The 14,765-nt window shown below is 39.0% G+C and overlaps 1 protein-coding gene across 2 annotated transcripts; it reads left to right on the forward strand.

Moving 5' to 3' along the window:
• Nucleotides 1-6,636: 6,636 nt before the first annotated feature.
• On the forward strand, nt 6,637-11,093 carry LOC103721329 (plant cysteine oxidase 2-like). Of its 2 annotated transcripts, none has more exons than XM_008811492.4 (5): nt 6,637-6,954; nt 8,538-8,656; nt 8,781-8,940; nt 9,095-9,316; nt 10,224-11,093. In XM_008811492.4, exons 1-5 carry the CDS (start codon nt 6,759-6,761, stop codon nt 10,343-10,345), a joined length of 819 nt encoding a protein of 272 aa, XP_008809714.2. In that variant the 5' UTR covers nt 6,637-6,758; the 3' UTR covers nt 10,346-11,093. The 2 variants fall into 2 exon arrangements, with proteins under 2 accessions (XP_008809714.2, XP_008809715.2); XM_008811493.4 differs by having other exon boundaries at nt 6,641-6,954; nt 9,098-9,316.
• The last annotated feature ends 3,672 nt before the right edge of the window (nt 11,094-14,765 follow it).

Consider the following 14,765-nt stretch of genomic DNA (forward strand, 5'->3'; position numbering starts at 1 on the left):
TAATTAAACTTTGTCTCATTGCTAAAAAGTTAGTCATAGTTACTCTTCTAAATGTACGCCTACTAGTTCTTTTGTAAGCAGGTTGTAGGTTTAATTGAACATATTCTTCAAAATTAAAAGATTCACATAAACTAAAAGGTAATTCATCCTTAACTATCCATTTTATAAGTGCTTTTCTTTGATTTTCTTGATTATATGCAAAATTACCTACAAGTAATCCCCCTTGTATATTAAGGGTACTTTGAGTTTGAGCATGAGAATCATGCATCCTATGACTCTCTTGATGTCTTTTTAAATGCCCTGTTCCCCCACTACTACTACAACTATAAAGTTTGGCACATTTTTTACATTTAGCTTTCCAGACTCCATCAACCATAACTCTATCAAATTCATTCCATACAGCACTAGTCCTCTTACGAGAAGAGGTTTGATCTTCACTCGGTTCACTAGTTCTAGAGGAACTAGGAACATGGGGTTGGGGATTAGTTTCTTCTCCCTCAGAAACAGGAGGAATGCCAAAATGACTTTTCTCAAAAGATGACATATCTAAATTGATGAATTCAAAAAATAAAAACTAACCACAAGGAGGAATTGAGTAGAGGGTCGGAGGGCAGAGGCAGAGCCGAGATTCTGAGCTTCCTCTTGTGCTCTCAACAGGAGTGACCTTCTCTTCTCAACAGGAACCTCCTCTTGTGTAGCACTTGAACACTTGCTAAATGCAAACTAAAAATTAAATTGCTAGAAGAGCACTTTAGAAGAGAGAAATAATAGTAGTAGAGAAGGAGAGAATAGTTGGTTTGGTGTGGTGAGAATGAGGGAGGAAAGGGGTATTTATAGAAGCCCAAAATTTTTTTTCCCAAAATACCCCTCAATTTAGCCGTTTTTGGACTGTTGGGAGGGGCATTTTTGGAAAAATCCCAAAATAGCCGTTGGAAACGGCTATTTTTCTCCCCCCTCTCCAGACGGGCCGTTCCAGGCACGGCCCGTTTGTGCCCGAGACGGGCCGTGCCAGGCACGGCCCGTCTCGTGCCGTGCCGGGCCCGGCCCGCCAATAGACGGGCCTGAGGCCGGGCCGGGCTTCGGTTCTCTGCTGAGCGGGCCGTGCCCGGCACGGCCCGCTAACGAAGCGGGCCGGGCTAGGCACGGCCCGTTTAGACCTCTGGCCCGGTGGGTCTGGGCCGGGCCGGCCCGGCACGGCCCGATGCCCAAGTCTAACGGACCGATCGTGGTGTTTGTGATTAGATTTGAATGGATTTGAACCCTTAGCCTGACGAGGACGTCAGGACTTGAACGGAGGAAGTATGTGAGGACCCATGCGGACGTGTATTTAGTCCCACATCGGTTATTCGCTGGGTAGATCTTGCGTACTTATACATGATCAAGAAACCCAAATAATACCTTCCGGGTAACCATTTTGGATGAGGTTCTGGGTTGTTACAGATATGAAATGCGAACACCTAGTTAGGCCACAACACATAATGTGAACATCTATGTAGATACATACCTAATGTTGCTGTGGTGATAAAAACTTATGACACCAAAAGCTCGCCGGCGGATTTGTCATCTCTCGCCGGTCAAGCCAATTTTGTTTATAAAATGGGAACTTATAGATCTCCATCTAATTGCTCTCTTAATTAACACTTAATTTAATGGATGGAATACTTTTTGCCACCCATTGTTTTCGGTATCCAACCATGGTAATGCTCGGTGCTGTATTGCCTCATGGTGGAAGACCAGCGTGTAGGGTTGGACGTGACTTTATTCAATCTCAGAGTTGCCTCTTTGACTGCTAATATAGCTGACATGAGTCATCTATCAGGAAAGGAAAAGCCAAAAGTTAGGGCACATACAAAACCATCAAATTGTCATGACACTATGCCCCTTATGATAAGTAACTCAAAAAAGCCACTCAGCTAGGGTGGTGAATTGCCATTGGTCCCCATAAATTGGCATCGCGAAGTGCCGTTAAACGAAGCAAACTGATTGACACAAGGTACCTGGAAGACTTTTTGGAGTGGTTTTCATGAGTTTCCCTAGAATTTTTGGTCATAAAAGAATCAAACCCCTTTTTATCCTGCTTTTCCTTTTAGTTCTTCTGTCTCTTCATCCCATGCCTCTAACAAGGTAGCCTATGTGAGATCAAATTTTTAGCAGGACCAGATCCACCATTGAGCTGATGGACCAATCCAACTACAAACTAATGTACGCAAACATGTTTATATTGCTCCTTTTTTTTTCTATTTTTTAATCCATTTTTGCACATATTGGTTCATATTTGAAATGGTTTACCACTGAGTTGGTGGACCTGATCAAACCAATACTTTCTCCTCTATAAGTTCCCCTCAGAAACCAATGTGCCAAGTATTAACTTGGATGCATTGAACCGGTAAATCAATGGGAGAGCGAGATTGTACGTTATCTTTTAACCAAACAACACGTATTTGAATATTCCAAACAGAGAATAGTAAAAGTTCAATGGATATTTTTTGCGGGATCCGGTATTCCAAGATGACTTTCGAACAAATGCTGACTCCCAGAAAAACAGTTGAGATGTCTCTAGCCAAAACTTTGTTAAAATGGTCAAAGCAACCGGCATCCCAGTACACACACAAAGAATAGGACTCTTTTAAACGCTCAACCAACTTATCCATGTGGTATTCGCCGCACAAGCAGGAAAATGCAAGATAATAACGTAGAAGAACGAAAAAGTTTGGCGGTTCCGTAGATCTTACACAATCTAAATTTTCTGGGTATCAAAATGGCCTTGCTCAAATAAATTTTGGATAAATTCAAATTACAGTAGCTTGTTGAGAATTGAGCTATTTAGTGTACCTTTTGAAGAGTGGAAAGAATGGTGCAATCCATCTTTTATAGTCGGGGGAAATATATGTATATAAAAGCCTTTAGCAACTCCCTAAAGGCTATGTGACGTGAGCAGAAAGAATTGTTTGGTTGGGGTTTTTGAAAGAGAGAGATGAAAAAATAGCTTTTTTATAAGAATAAGTATCACGCCCCAAACCCAATACCCGGGTCAGTTACATGACCTGGCTGCATACTCTCTAAAGCGATGCTCCAAAGATTATGCAAAGTCTGAAAATTATTACAACTACAATATTATTGAATAATAATGTTCTCAATTCACAACGAACAATAAAACTAGTGCAATTTCAAAAATTTAATCATCCAATGAGTAATAATGACGGTCTATCTATTTGTCCTTTCACCTGTGGTTCCAACCATAGCCAAATACCTAGCGACCTGCAACTCAAAAAGAAAAAAAGAAGAGGTGGTGTGAGCTTTACAGCCCAATAAGAATTTCCACATATCCACACTAATACAATAATTTAAGTTTGAAAATAGCAAGAAATTATGACACACAATCATGAAATCATAAACTGACTATCAACAATACTTGAATAAACAATATACATATGTACATCAAATATCAATAGAAATCCAATCATCCAAGAATAAAAATATCATACAATATATAATAAATCTTCAATAGTATTTTCAAGCAGCTTTTCATTCCATTCCTTTTTAACCCGATTTGGATCCAAAATCAATTACCTTTTCAACTTTGGGCCAGATTCCGGTCATGTTTTTCCATCTGTGACAGGAAAATCAATAGGTGTCATATTTCTCACTTGTGATAGGGCAATCGATAGTGCCACATTTCTAGCATGTGATGGGGCAATCGATAATAACGAGATCAGTCCAGAGTCTTTATTCATTCAATCAAGTTCACATCCATATATTAATTCTTTTTATTTCCAGCTTTAGACTAACCATGATCACAATTTTCATCCTTGATGGGGCAATCGATAAGTGTCACGTATTTCGCCCATAATGGGGCAATCGATAAGTGTCACATTTTCTGCCCATGATGGGGCAATCGATAAATGTCACGTTTTTCTGCATGACGAGGCAATCGATAAGTGTCACGTTTTCTGCCCGTGATTGAGCAATTGATAAGTGTCACGTTTTTCGCCTATGACGGAGCAATCAATAACTGTATATTTTCCATCTGTGATGAGGCAATCAATATAACATGGTTAGTTTAGAGCACCACATCCATTAGTCTGATTATGCAAATGTAAGTTATACTCATATATGCATCCATTTTACTAACAAATGTACATGATCAAAATATAGTTTAATATAGAAACTGTCAGTACAAAATATCTATAAACATGCGAGTAGAAGTACAAGTATTATTACTTCTATGTCGACAACCCGGACAGACCAGTCATCTGTCCACATTGTAATCTATGAATCAGGGCGTGCAAAACCCTGCTTGATGTCGATTGTCCTCCTCCATAACCAAATTAATATAAAGAAATCATCCGAGGTAACCGACAACTCAAAACTTTCTATTGGTCTACTAAAGAGTTCCCCACCATGTAGTAACCCAGGACTATGCACCTGTCCCTTCCACCCAAACTTTTTTGAATCAACTAGAGAGAGAAAACATTAAGATAGAGAGGAAAAAAGGAAGAAGGAAGAGAAAAAAGGTGGTTGCGGTGATGCCTGGGGTCAAGGGACCCACGATCACCAAACCATTAAAAAAAATAGGGGTTCTGATTCCTTAAATCATGGAATAGAGGCATCTCGGCTGCCGGAGTCCCGATCATGGCCACAAGCCACCTCGGAGAACCGAAGAGAGCCCTTGGCGAGACTGATAACGGAAACAACCGGAATCAAGAAAAACTGGGGTCGGCCTACTGAAATAGGAAAAATAAGACATCACCCTTTTCCATCAAAAATCTGGCGATCACCAGCCTAATCCGGCCTCCCAATGACCCCAAAAGAAAGAGAGAAAGGGTAGCTCAAGGGGGCTAGATTTTTGTCTAGTTTCTCGGTGAGGATTGGCTGCGACAATGATGAGAAAGGGATCAGCACTCAGAAGAATCAAAAGAAACGCCGATGGTGAGCTCCAATTGAGGCCGGTTCTTCGGTGAGGGTGAGAGAAGATCAGGAAGGGCCTCTAAATAGGCCTAGCACAAGCAGAATCCGACCTAGAGTCAGATCCCATTTGGTGATTTCAAGGGAGGAAGAAGACTCCAATCAGAAGTCTCTTCCCTCTAGGTATATGCACGGCAAGTGGACTAAGATAACTGGGCCGATTAAGTGGACCGGGCTTAGTTTGCTGGGTTTTACAATAAGATTTCTATATTTCATAGAAAAAGAAAATCCATGTATGATCTAGAAAAGTTTATTTTTCATTGGCTGAAAATTGGATTTTTTTTCAAAAGTATCATATTTTCCTCTATTAAAGGCATAATATATATTTTACATAATTTTTTAAAGAATAAATGTTCAACCAAGCATAAGCTACTATAAAATATACTTTTTTTATAATCAACTAAATATATAAAAACTATTTTTTAAAACATCATATATCCAGTGTAACAACCTAGGATCTTATCCAAAATGGCTAGCCAGAAGTTATTATTTGGGTTCTTTAATCTTATATAAGTATCCAAAATCTACCAGTGAATAACTAATGCGGGACTAAACATACGTCCGCATAAATTCTCACATATTCTTTCATTTAAGTCACGATGCGGTTTATCACCAACCTAACAAGTCTTTTAAAAAAATACTAGTTTTGTAAAAATATTTCAGCCACCAAAAATTCTTCTCACCAACCTAACAAGTCTTTATCAAGTGCGGGGTTCTCAACGCCGATATGGGGCCATATGGGCAAATCTAATGTAAGCCAAAAAAAAATCCAAACACTGTTGCGTGGGCAATTAGTGTATATTAAAATATTGCTCATATCATGATGATGAAAAAACTGCATCACGCCAGTTGTTTGGATCCCAAGCTCCCAGGAGTGGTTTGGCCAGCAACGCCCATTGATAAGCTGCCTCCTGGTTTACGCGTACAAGATCCGGTCATATCCAATTCCTATATCTTAGAAACAATGTCTTGAATGGAGAATCCCCTCGAGCCAAGCACCCTAACTTGTGCCCTAGAACCATACTTTAGCTCATAAAATATCTTAAAACTCTCTGTGCGCTCCAAACGGTCATAGCAATTAAAGGTGACAAAATAAATGATACTCCCAAAGGAAGGCTTGTATTCTTCCACAACATCACCTTCAACATGTGAGTATCTAGATTAAATTGATCTCATGGCAATTAAGTATTATAGTCTGCTATTGGATTTGTATTAATCCACGTGGATAGACTTGAAAGAAAACAAAAGGAGGAAGGAAGAAAGAAAAAGTCAGAGAGGTGAGGAGAAAAAAAAAAAAAAAAAAAAGGAAAGGAGGTGATAAAAGAGGATCTAGATTACCAAAGGCTGTTTGCAGTAGCCCACAGGAAGGTGGAGAACCTCCCTTGCCATGGCCCCTGGTTTCTCTCCAAACAAATGGTGGTATTGCCGCGTTCCCCCACCAAAACCAATCCCATCTCCACTTTTATACCCCCGACATCTCCATCCTCCCTCAACAGGATTCCACGTCCCCGTCCCCACTTCCCCCTCTTCTCCAGGAGGAATCCACTCAAAAGGATTCAATTTATTAAACTAAATCATTTATATAAGAATAATATATATGTATATATATATATATATATGTGTGTGTGTGTGTGTGTGTGTGTGTGTGTGTGTGTGTGTGTGTGTGTGTCTATAAAAACAAAGGAACTCACCTCCTCTATTTCCTGCCGTTAGACTGAGACGGCAGTCTTCTGCTCGGGTCTTAAAAATCCTAGCTTTTACGCCGTTCCTTGGGCCGGGGTTGTTCGTCCTTGATGAGGGTGGAGGGCAGGTTGGCGTCGGAGAGGAGGAGGCCGTCGCCGGAGAGGAGCACGAAGCGCCGAAGAAGGTCGGGCTCGATGACGACGCGAGTCCAGACGCTGTTCGAGACCTGCAAGGAGGTGTTTGCCGACGGCCAGGCCGGTACCGTGCCGTCGCCGGAGGACGTCGATCGGCTCCGGTTCGTTCTCGGTACGTTGCTGCTCCCTCGTCCGATATGCAAGTTGGGATTTTTAGCAGTGGCTTAGTGCTAAACGTGTCCACCGTTGGAGTAATATCTATAGTTCTAAGTATTGCATTTGCGTATGAAATATGATAAGATCTACATGAGTTTTGCATCAACTTTGCTGGTTTAAATTTGGTGAATTGGATGCAAGCGTGTTATTTATCATATATTTCTCTCCATCTATTTCCATGCAAATTATATTTTTTGGGCTCTCAATTGGATCTGGATCCTGAGTTTGGATTGCTTTGTTGCTTAAAGAATCTGTTTTGATGGCGAGCAACAGATTTAAGGATCATTTAGTGCATATTATTTATTATTTTCTATCTTCGTTTTTCGTTGCTTAAGAACAAAATTTCAAGGCTATTTTAAGATATCTAACTCACTATATCCATTTAAACTTTATAATTACCTCCTCCACCCCCATTGCCTTTCACATGAAAACATTACATTGGAGGACGTTATATATACCTTGGAGTGATCGCTCCTCTTGCTTCCTTTCGCTAGTATTTGGTTTCTCCCAGGCAATAAATTAAGGATTAAGATACAACAATCGTTGAGAGAAAGCTTACCTTATTGACTATTAGGTAATGTTTTAGAGCTTCACCTGATTCGCAATGTATCCTTGTTGATTCTAACTCATGCCATTCCCCTTGTAACACTAGCACGAATTTAATTGCATGATCATATGCAATGTTTTATTGACTACTCGATGCACGAACAACTTTAGAAACAAAGCCACAGATCATTGTTGTTCTCCTTGTTCGATGGTACATGTCGAAGGCTTGTTCGTTATGATAAGAACTTCCATGGGCATTAGAGGACAACATGTATTGTGTGTCTTACCTTTTTAAAGCACTACATGGTAGGTCCACTAGTTATAGCTTAGAAAGTTGGAGCTCGTGTATGAACAGGAAAAAGAGAGGAGTAATAGCTCACCAGCAGAAGCTTATATTAGTTACTGAAAATTTTAAAACCATGCCAAAATTTGAGAGATGGGACCTATTGGGCACCTTGGAATGAAGTTCTGGTACATGGATTAATGGAAGACAGCGGGGACCCTTGAGGCAGACCTTTCAAAATCTACCCGTTCTAACATATCGTTGCGTTATTTGTACGTTCTATACTTTTTCAACGCTTTTTTTTTTTGCAAACTTTGTAGTTTGTATGAGTTTGCAACTTGTACCTGTTACTTCTTATATTACATGAATTCTCGCATCTGTATGTGTGTATGCTAAATGTTCACCGTTATGCATGCATGTGAAAGCAGTGATCAAGTCACGAGCTAGCTAGCTTGTGCTCTTATCGTTCTGATCTTTTTCTACATTTAGTCGTTGTGCATCGTTTTCTACATTTGGTTCCACTGAAACTGTTGCACAAGTCATTCATGGGACCATTTCGATAGGAACAAAGCAATATTTTTTAGCGTACTACAATTATGAGTAGGTTTATTTATTGGTGAATTTCAAAACCATATTGTTATCACATTATTGTTGATGGATACTTGCATCTTCTTTTGTTGATGATTGCAATCACGTTTGCTTTTATGCAGATAACATGAATGGATTAGATGTTGGTGTAGCTGAAAACATGCCATATTTTCGGAACAAGGAGTCCGGAGGAACTCCCAGAATAACATATCTACACCTTTACGAGCGTGATAAGTTCTCGGTACATCACATTATTGAGAGAATATATTTGTTTTCGTCGTAGTTTAAAATGCCCTCAGCATGCCTCTACTCGTTTCTCTTGTTCAACTGCCTCTCATTATATATGCTCGCTCGCTTTTCTTCAGATTGGTATCTTCTGTTTGCCTCCATCAGGTGTCATTCCACTTCATAATCACCCAGGCATGACTGTATTCAGCAAGCTTCTCTTTGGCTCCATGCACATCAAGTCGTATGACTGGGTCGATATTCCTCAAGATTCCAACGATGTCATCAACCCTGCACAGTGTAATAAAGGCTTTTTCTGACTTCCAGTAATTTATTTCATGATATATCATTATACTTGTCTTGTCACCATCTTTTGTGCATTTTTAATGTATCTGGTTGCATTCTGATCCTCAGAAATTTTATTTGCCAAGTAACTTTACATCCCTTTCCGTAGCAGCACGACCCCCAGAAGTGCGTTTGGCAAAGGTCAAGACCGATGCCATCTTTACAGCACCATGCGAGACCTCGATACTTTATCCTGCAGATGGAGGCAATATGCACTGTTTCACTGCAAGGACATCTTGTGCAGTGCTGGATGTCCTCGGTCCTCCTTATTCCGACTCTGAAGGAAGACACTGCACGTATTACAATGACTTTCCTTATGCAACTTTCCCCGGTATGTTTTTTTTTTTTTATTATTCTATCATATATTTAATCATTTGAAACTCGTTCTTTTATATGACCTGTTTGGAGTTGAGCATGGGCCATGCATGTTTAAGTATAAATGATTAAGAAAATTTTATTGTCTCTGCTTCCATTCCTTTTCAACATTACAATGATGGTATTATAATTTTTTTTTTTTCATGCTGCTGTTGCCATACCTGTCATTATATTAAGCACTCTCTATTTTTGTTTTCGCCGACGTACATGTGATTCTCGTTCTGTACCTCTTTCCTGAGGATATCTTTTGAATGTGGAATTGAACTAAAAGGTCAGGAATTTTGTGTTCATTCGTGTCTATCTTTATCGAGCAAAACTCAATGATCATGTTGGAGTAGTTAGTCAGCATCGGGTCTTAATCAAAGTTGTCTAACGTACGTGTGGGACCTCCCATATTGCCGTTAGGTCCTATAGTTCCCAAGAAATTAAACCATTTCCTTAGAAAAAACACCTAGTCCCCCCACACTTGCACACCCTTTCCCTGAAGCTCTGCATGCAAGTTTCTCACTTTTTTAGCACTCCTTTGGAGTCAATTTGCCCAAGTGGGTAGTTGCCTAGGTTTTTATGCTATGGACAATCCTTGTTTGCACATATATTAAACTAACTCCTGGTTGATAAGTCGTTCATGCTTTTGAAAACTCCCATCTCTCTTGTCTTGAAGCATCTCAAAATTAAGTTGTTAGAACACCACCTCCTTCCACATGGATTCAGCGTCCATGATGACTTCTCTTCCCTGCTTAGGTAGAAACGATGAAAGGATCCCTTGGCATTCCTGTAGGAGTTCATTAAAAACAAATGCATTATATCAACATGAGAAACAAACAACTTGATGATAGGATCTTACTGGATTCTCTCAATTTCAGGAGCTGCGGATGTGGCGCCTGGTGAGGACGAGGGCTACGCTTGGCTGGAAGCGAGAGAGAAACCGGATGACTTCATTGTAGTTGGGGCAAAATATAGGGGCCCGAGAATAGTGGAGCGCTGATTAAAATGAGCCATATTAATTCTCAGTTCTTATCTATCCACTGCAATATTTTTTTCTTGATCAAGTTCACCTGGGGCTGCCTTTTTTTGTTTTTAATACTTTTCATTTGTTATGTTTCTGAGCATTTTCTTCTTATTTATTTCGGACTCATGTTTTTGGACAATGGTATGGTACAAACACTGGGGAAAAAAAGATTGGAACGTGGTTTGGGGTTGTGCAGGTCCCTGGTTTTGCTCCAGTGTTGGGGGGTTTATTTTATGATTCTAATCCACTTGAAATATTATTTTTTTTGGCTGCTCCTGGTCCCTGGAATTCCTGCGGGACACTGAAAAGATTTGGGTTGACGGAGAACAGGGTCCCTTTGTTTTAGCTCCAGTGCTTTGAAATGTCTCTTGGCTGTTCTCAAACATTTGACAGCCTTTAGTACACTGTATCTTGTCCTTCTGAAGACTAATGACCTCGCTTCTGTTGAGGAAGGACTAAAATCAGAAAACAGAGCAGAGGAAGTGCAGGCATCAGCGTCAGTTTTCCTTTGTACCTGTCTTGAAAAAAAATTGATACGCTGGTTACTGAAGCTCTGTGAAACCTTTAGTTCATTGAGCTTTTGTTGTTTCTCAAAATTAATTACCTAAGCAGGCTGCTGAAGCTTGGGTTTACAAGATGAGGGTAATCCAGATGTCCTTTCAGTTAATATTTTATGCAAGTAGCCGTGCTGCTTGTTCAATGGATAAGCTTAGCTTCTCTTCAATGATGAGTCTACTTTGGCTTTCTCGCATTTTATAGTCCCAAGTAGCGAATGCTTTCTGTTCTGGATAGCATATATTAATTTATACTCATGTTGTTGAATGAATATTATGTGGGATTGCCCATAATTTTTACCGAGTGGATTGAATTGGTGCAGCTCGGCATGCAAACTGCAGGGTTCAGGCTGTATCTTTCGCACCAAAAAATATTTAATCTTCTTTCACAATGTCAACTATCAGATGGTGCTCTACATAGATTGTAAAGCATTCCGAACTCTATCATCCATATGCTTGCATGGCTCGCAAAGTGTCCTTTGTCCACTAATTTTAAATCTTATAGCTTTTTGTGTTTTAGATCGAAAAAGATCCATAGTTGTGTCCCTAGTTGGATCATCCACCACTCGCTTTGAGATGTGGGCAAAAGATGAGTGATGGAGGTTGGAGTGCTTTTAGATATGTGCATAGATGGTCCAACAGTGGATGGACGAGGAAGAAGGTGAATCCTTATGAGGATTTAATGGCCATCTGAAACCCTAATACTCTGCTACTTGTCAATTGACACAGAAAAAAAAAATTGTGCTCAAGTAGTAAATATATGCAACTCAAACACAATGTTTTCAATTGCCTCAATTACTGCAAAGAGATTTAGAATTTTCAATGATTGGTCGGGGCTATGCGATCCTATTACACAGATGGAGCTGGGAAGAATTTGGTCCAAAGTGAAGAATACTGTCTCTAAGCTAGTAGATGACTAATATAGTTGAACTAGATTTTTTTTTTTTTAGGGAATGCTCTCATTTCAGATTGCTCAAGTAGAGGATCATGTTCTTCCTTGTCAGCATGGTTCTATCTTGGTTATATATGATGGAGTTTTCAGCCACCTACATCTTCTCTGAAATATCCTCTTAGAAGTCAAATAAAATTGGAGCATATTATGTCCTGCATACTATTCAACTGTCATGCAGTTCTGAAAAAGAAAGAAGATGCTGAACAGATCAGCATTGCTTTCGACCTATGCCTCAGCTGCAGTTAGTCTCTTCAATGACTGAGGGATTGCAATTTTGTTTCCTCAGCTACAACTCTTGTTCGTTCTCTTATGCCTTCCAGCAGATTGTATTATGCTTCAGAGGAGGTACCAGATGTGGTATAAAATTAGTTGTGGAAAATTGGCTATTTTCTATTTGAAAAACTCTATCAAGTTAGACTCTCCTATGAAATTTGGAGCTTGTGGCTATTTTGGACTCTGGTGCTTTTTAAAAAAGTCCCATTTGGATGTGGGAAGGGGTACAACAGCTTGGTCTCTTGAGATTAGCAAAATAGAGCTCTTCATGTTCAAAAGAGGTTGGTATAGCAGGAAGTGTTGGCCTAGGAATCTTTGTGAAATTGCTTGAAACATACAGGCAATGAATGCTCATGTTTGTTAGTCTGAATGAGGTTCTTTCTCCCATTACTTCTTCTAACGAGCGTCAATATTTTCTGTCCTAATTATCAGACACTTAGTTTGGAACCATTTAGTTTCTTTTTTAGCATCTGTTCCTCTCCTCCTTTGACAATGTAACTCATCTCTGCCCCTTATCTTTGTTGTAAATACGATTAATCTTCAATAAAAGGCGGGTGGCTCCTTTTGCCTCCCTTTACATAAAAAAAAACACAATGTTTTTCAAGGATAATTCTTTAAACTTTAGATATATAAAATTTTCTAAACAAGTAAAATTTGGAGATCCATACAAGCGTCTCAAGTTGAAAATCGTGCAAAGCCACTTAATCAATTTTAAGGATGACCAAAAATGATGACGGATTGTTTTGCATAAGTATACTTTTGTTCATGCTTAATTTTCTTCCTAATTCTAATTTAAAAATTTTAAGTATCTTCTCGTTAGCTATAAACATGTAGCTAATTTTTCCAGCAATCAACAACACTTGGGCTGCAAAGAAAATGGAATTAATGCTACCACGCATATACAACAACTGCAATTAAGAGAAGTTAAATCTTCAGTTCAACAAACATCTTTTTCTACCAGAATCATTTTGGATGGCCGAGAGCGACATCTCTAATTTACCGTGGACTTCTGTGTTCTGGACTTATTCTATTTGTCACCTATTAAATACCATTCCAATAGGTGACACTTAGCTGTTAAAAATAAAAAAAAGTAATGGATAGTACTCAACTTGTGGAAGAATAGTATGCTGGCTTAAAATTTCTATCTTTGGGACCGCATAGCTTTCAAATGGCTATTTACTTATAAATAATCAAAAGATACATCGCAAAGAGTATTTTTTCAGAAAGTGAGATATTTTATTAAGAGATGATATTTTTTTAGAAGGAATGTAACTTTTACCAAAAAAATTATTTTTTATAAGAACACAACTCTTAGATATATTTTTTGGTAAATCAGATAATTTAAATTAAATAAAAAATATATACATGAGAGTCAGAAAATAAAATATTATAAAATTTAAAAAAAATATCAACTATGGATGCTCATAAAATAGATCCGCATGAATCATCGCATTGCCATCCAATCAACAGTATTATTAGCTTCTCAATAAAAATACAAAATTCTAAAAAATAATAATAATTTTCAGCAGTTCTGAAAAATAAGGTGATGATAAATTAATGGCTCGCAAAGCCATATGACAACCCTCAGACATATCTTTGAAAAATGGGCATTGAAAAGGCTTGTCTCTTCGACAATTCCAACAGACATAACATGAATCGAACCTCAGCATGATCGACTCGAGCAAGGCACCAGCTCATGATTCTTAACTGAGAGATTGCAAGTGGCTTTGCTGCGGCCAACTGGTCTCGATGTAACCCTTGTCCTCGCTGCCCACAGTTTGTCTTTGTCATAGAGACATGTGATGTCCCCTGTTCTTTATTGCTCTCAGTCATGTGAACTGGTTGCAGACAAGGTCTTGCTCGTGGGCCATGGAATGCATTACGAATGCTGTAGATTTTAGTAATCAAGTCATTTCCGAGCAAGGTGAGAACGGCTTCAGTTTATCATGAATCACAAAAGTCTCGCTTGAAAAGAACTGTCATCTGGTGCGAGAATTTTGTTGTCACTGGGGTTGGTGTCATATCTCCTATTTCCAAGGTTGCATTCAGCTGACTCCTAGCTAAAGGTGATGCGAGATGTGAGAAGGGTTGATCTTTCGGATGGGAAATGACAACCTCGGACTGGTTGGGTGCTGCCGAAAATATAGGCACCTATTGTATAGTTCGTAAGACTCTTTCTTGTCCCTCTTTCATTTCTGTTTTTCAATAGAAAATTACAACAAAAAAAAAAGGCATCTCTTCTAGGTTGATGTCTGCCTATATTGTGATAGCACAGCTCTTATTCATGGTATTATTTTGACTACATCTTTCTTGTTTACCTCGGCCAAAAAAGTATATAAATTGATAGGTTGTTCGGGAAGAGACTGAATAAAAAATTTATCACAACCCGATCCACATTCAGAAAAAACTTGTTAGAAGATATTATTTAATTTTTTTAGCTTTGTATAAGTATCCAAAATCTATCCAGTGTACAACCGATAAAGGATTAAACACATACTTGTATGGATCATTATATGCTTGCTCTATTTAAGTACCGACATTTTTGCCAAACTAAGAGTTTAAATTCTATGAAATCTAATTATAAATACCACAATCAACTCGTGGTTAGCTTCAATGA

The sequence above is a fragment of the Phoenix dactylifera genome, chromosome 8, assembly GCF_009389715.1.
Source record: "Phoenix dactylifera cultivar Barhee BC4 chromosome 8, palm_55x_up_171113_PBpolish2nd_filt_p, whole genome shotgun sequence".
Taxonomy (NCBI): Eukaryota; Viridiplantae; Streptophyta; class Magnoliopsida; order Arecales; family Arecaceae; genus Phoenix; species Phoenix dactylifera.

Excerpts from the sequence above, each read along its gene's own strand:
- LOC103721329 (XM_008811492.4), top strand. The coding sequence starts at position 6,759 with ATGAGGGTGGAGGGCAGGTTGGCGTCGGAGAGGAGGAGGCCGTCGCCG. Across the intron at positions 8,941-9,094 it reads TGTCATCAACCCTGCACAGT|CAGCACGACCCCCAGAAGTG; the intron begins GTAATAAAGGCT and ends CCCTTTCCGTAG. Across the intron at positions 9,317-10,223 it reads TCCTTATGCAACTTTCCCCG|GAGCTGCGGATGTGGCGCCT; the intron begins GTATGTTTTTTT and ends TCTCAATTTCAG.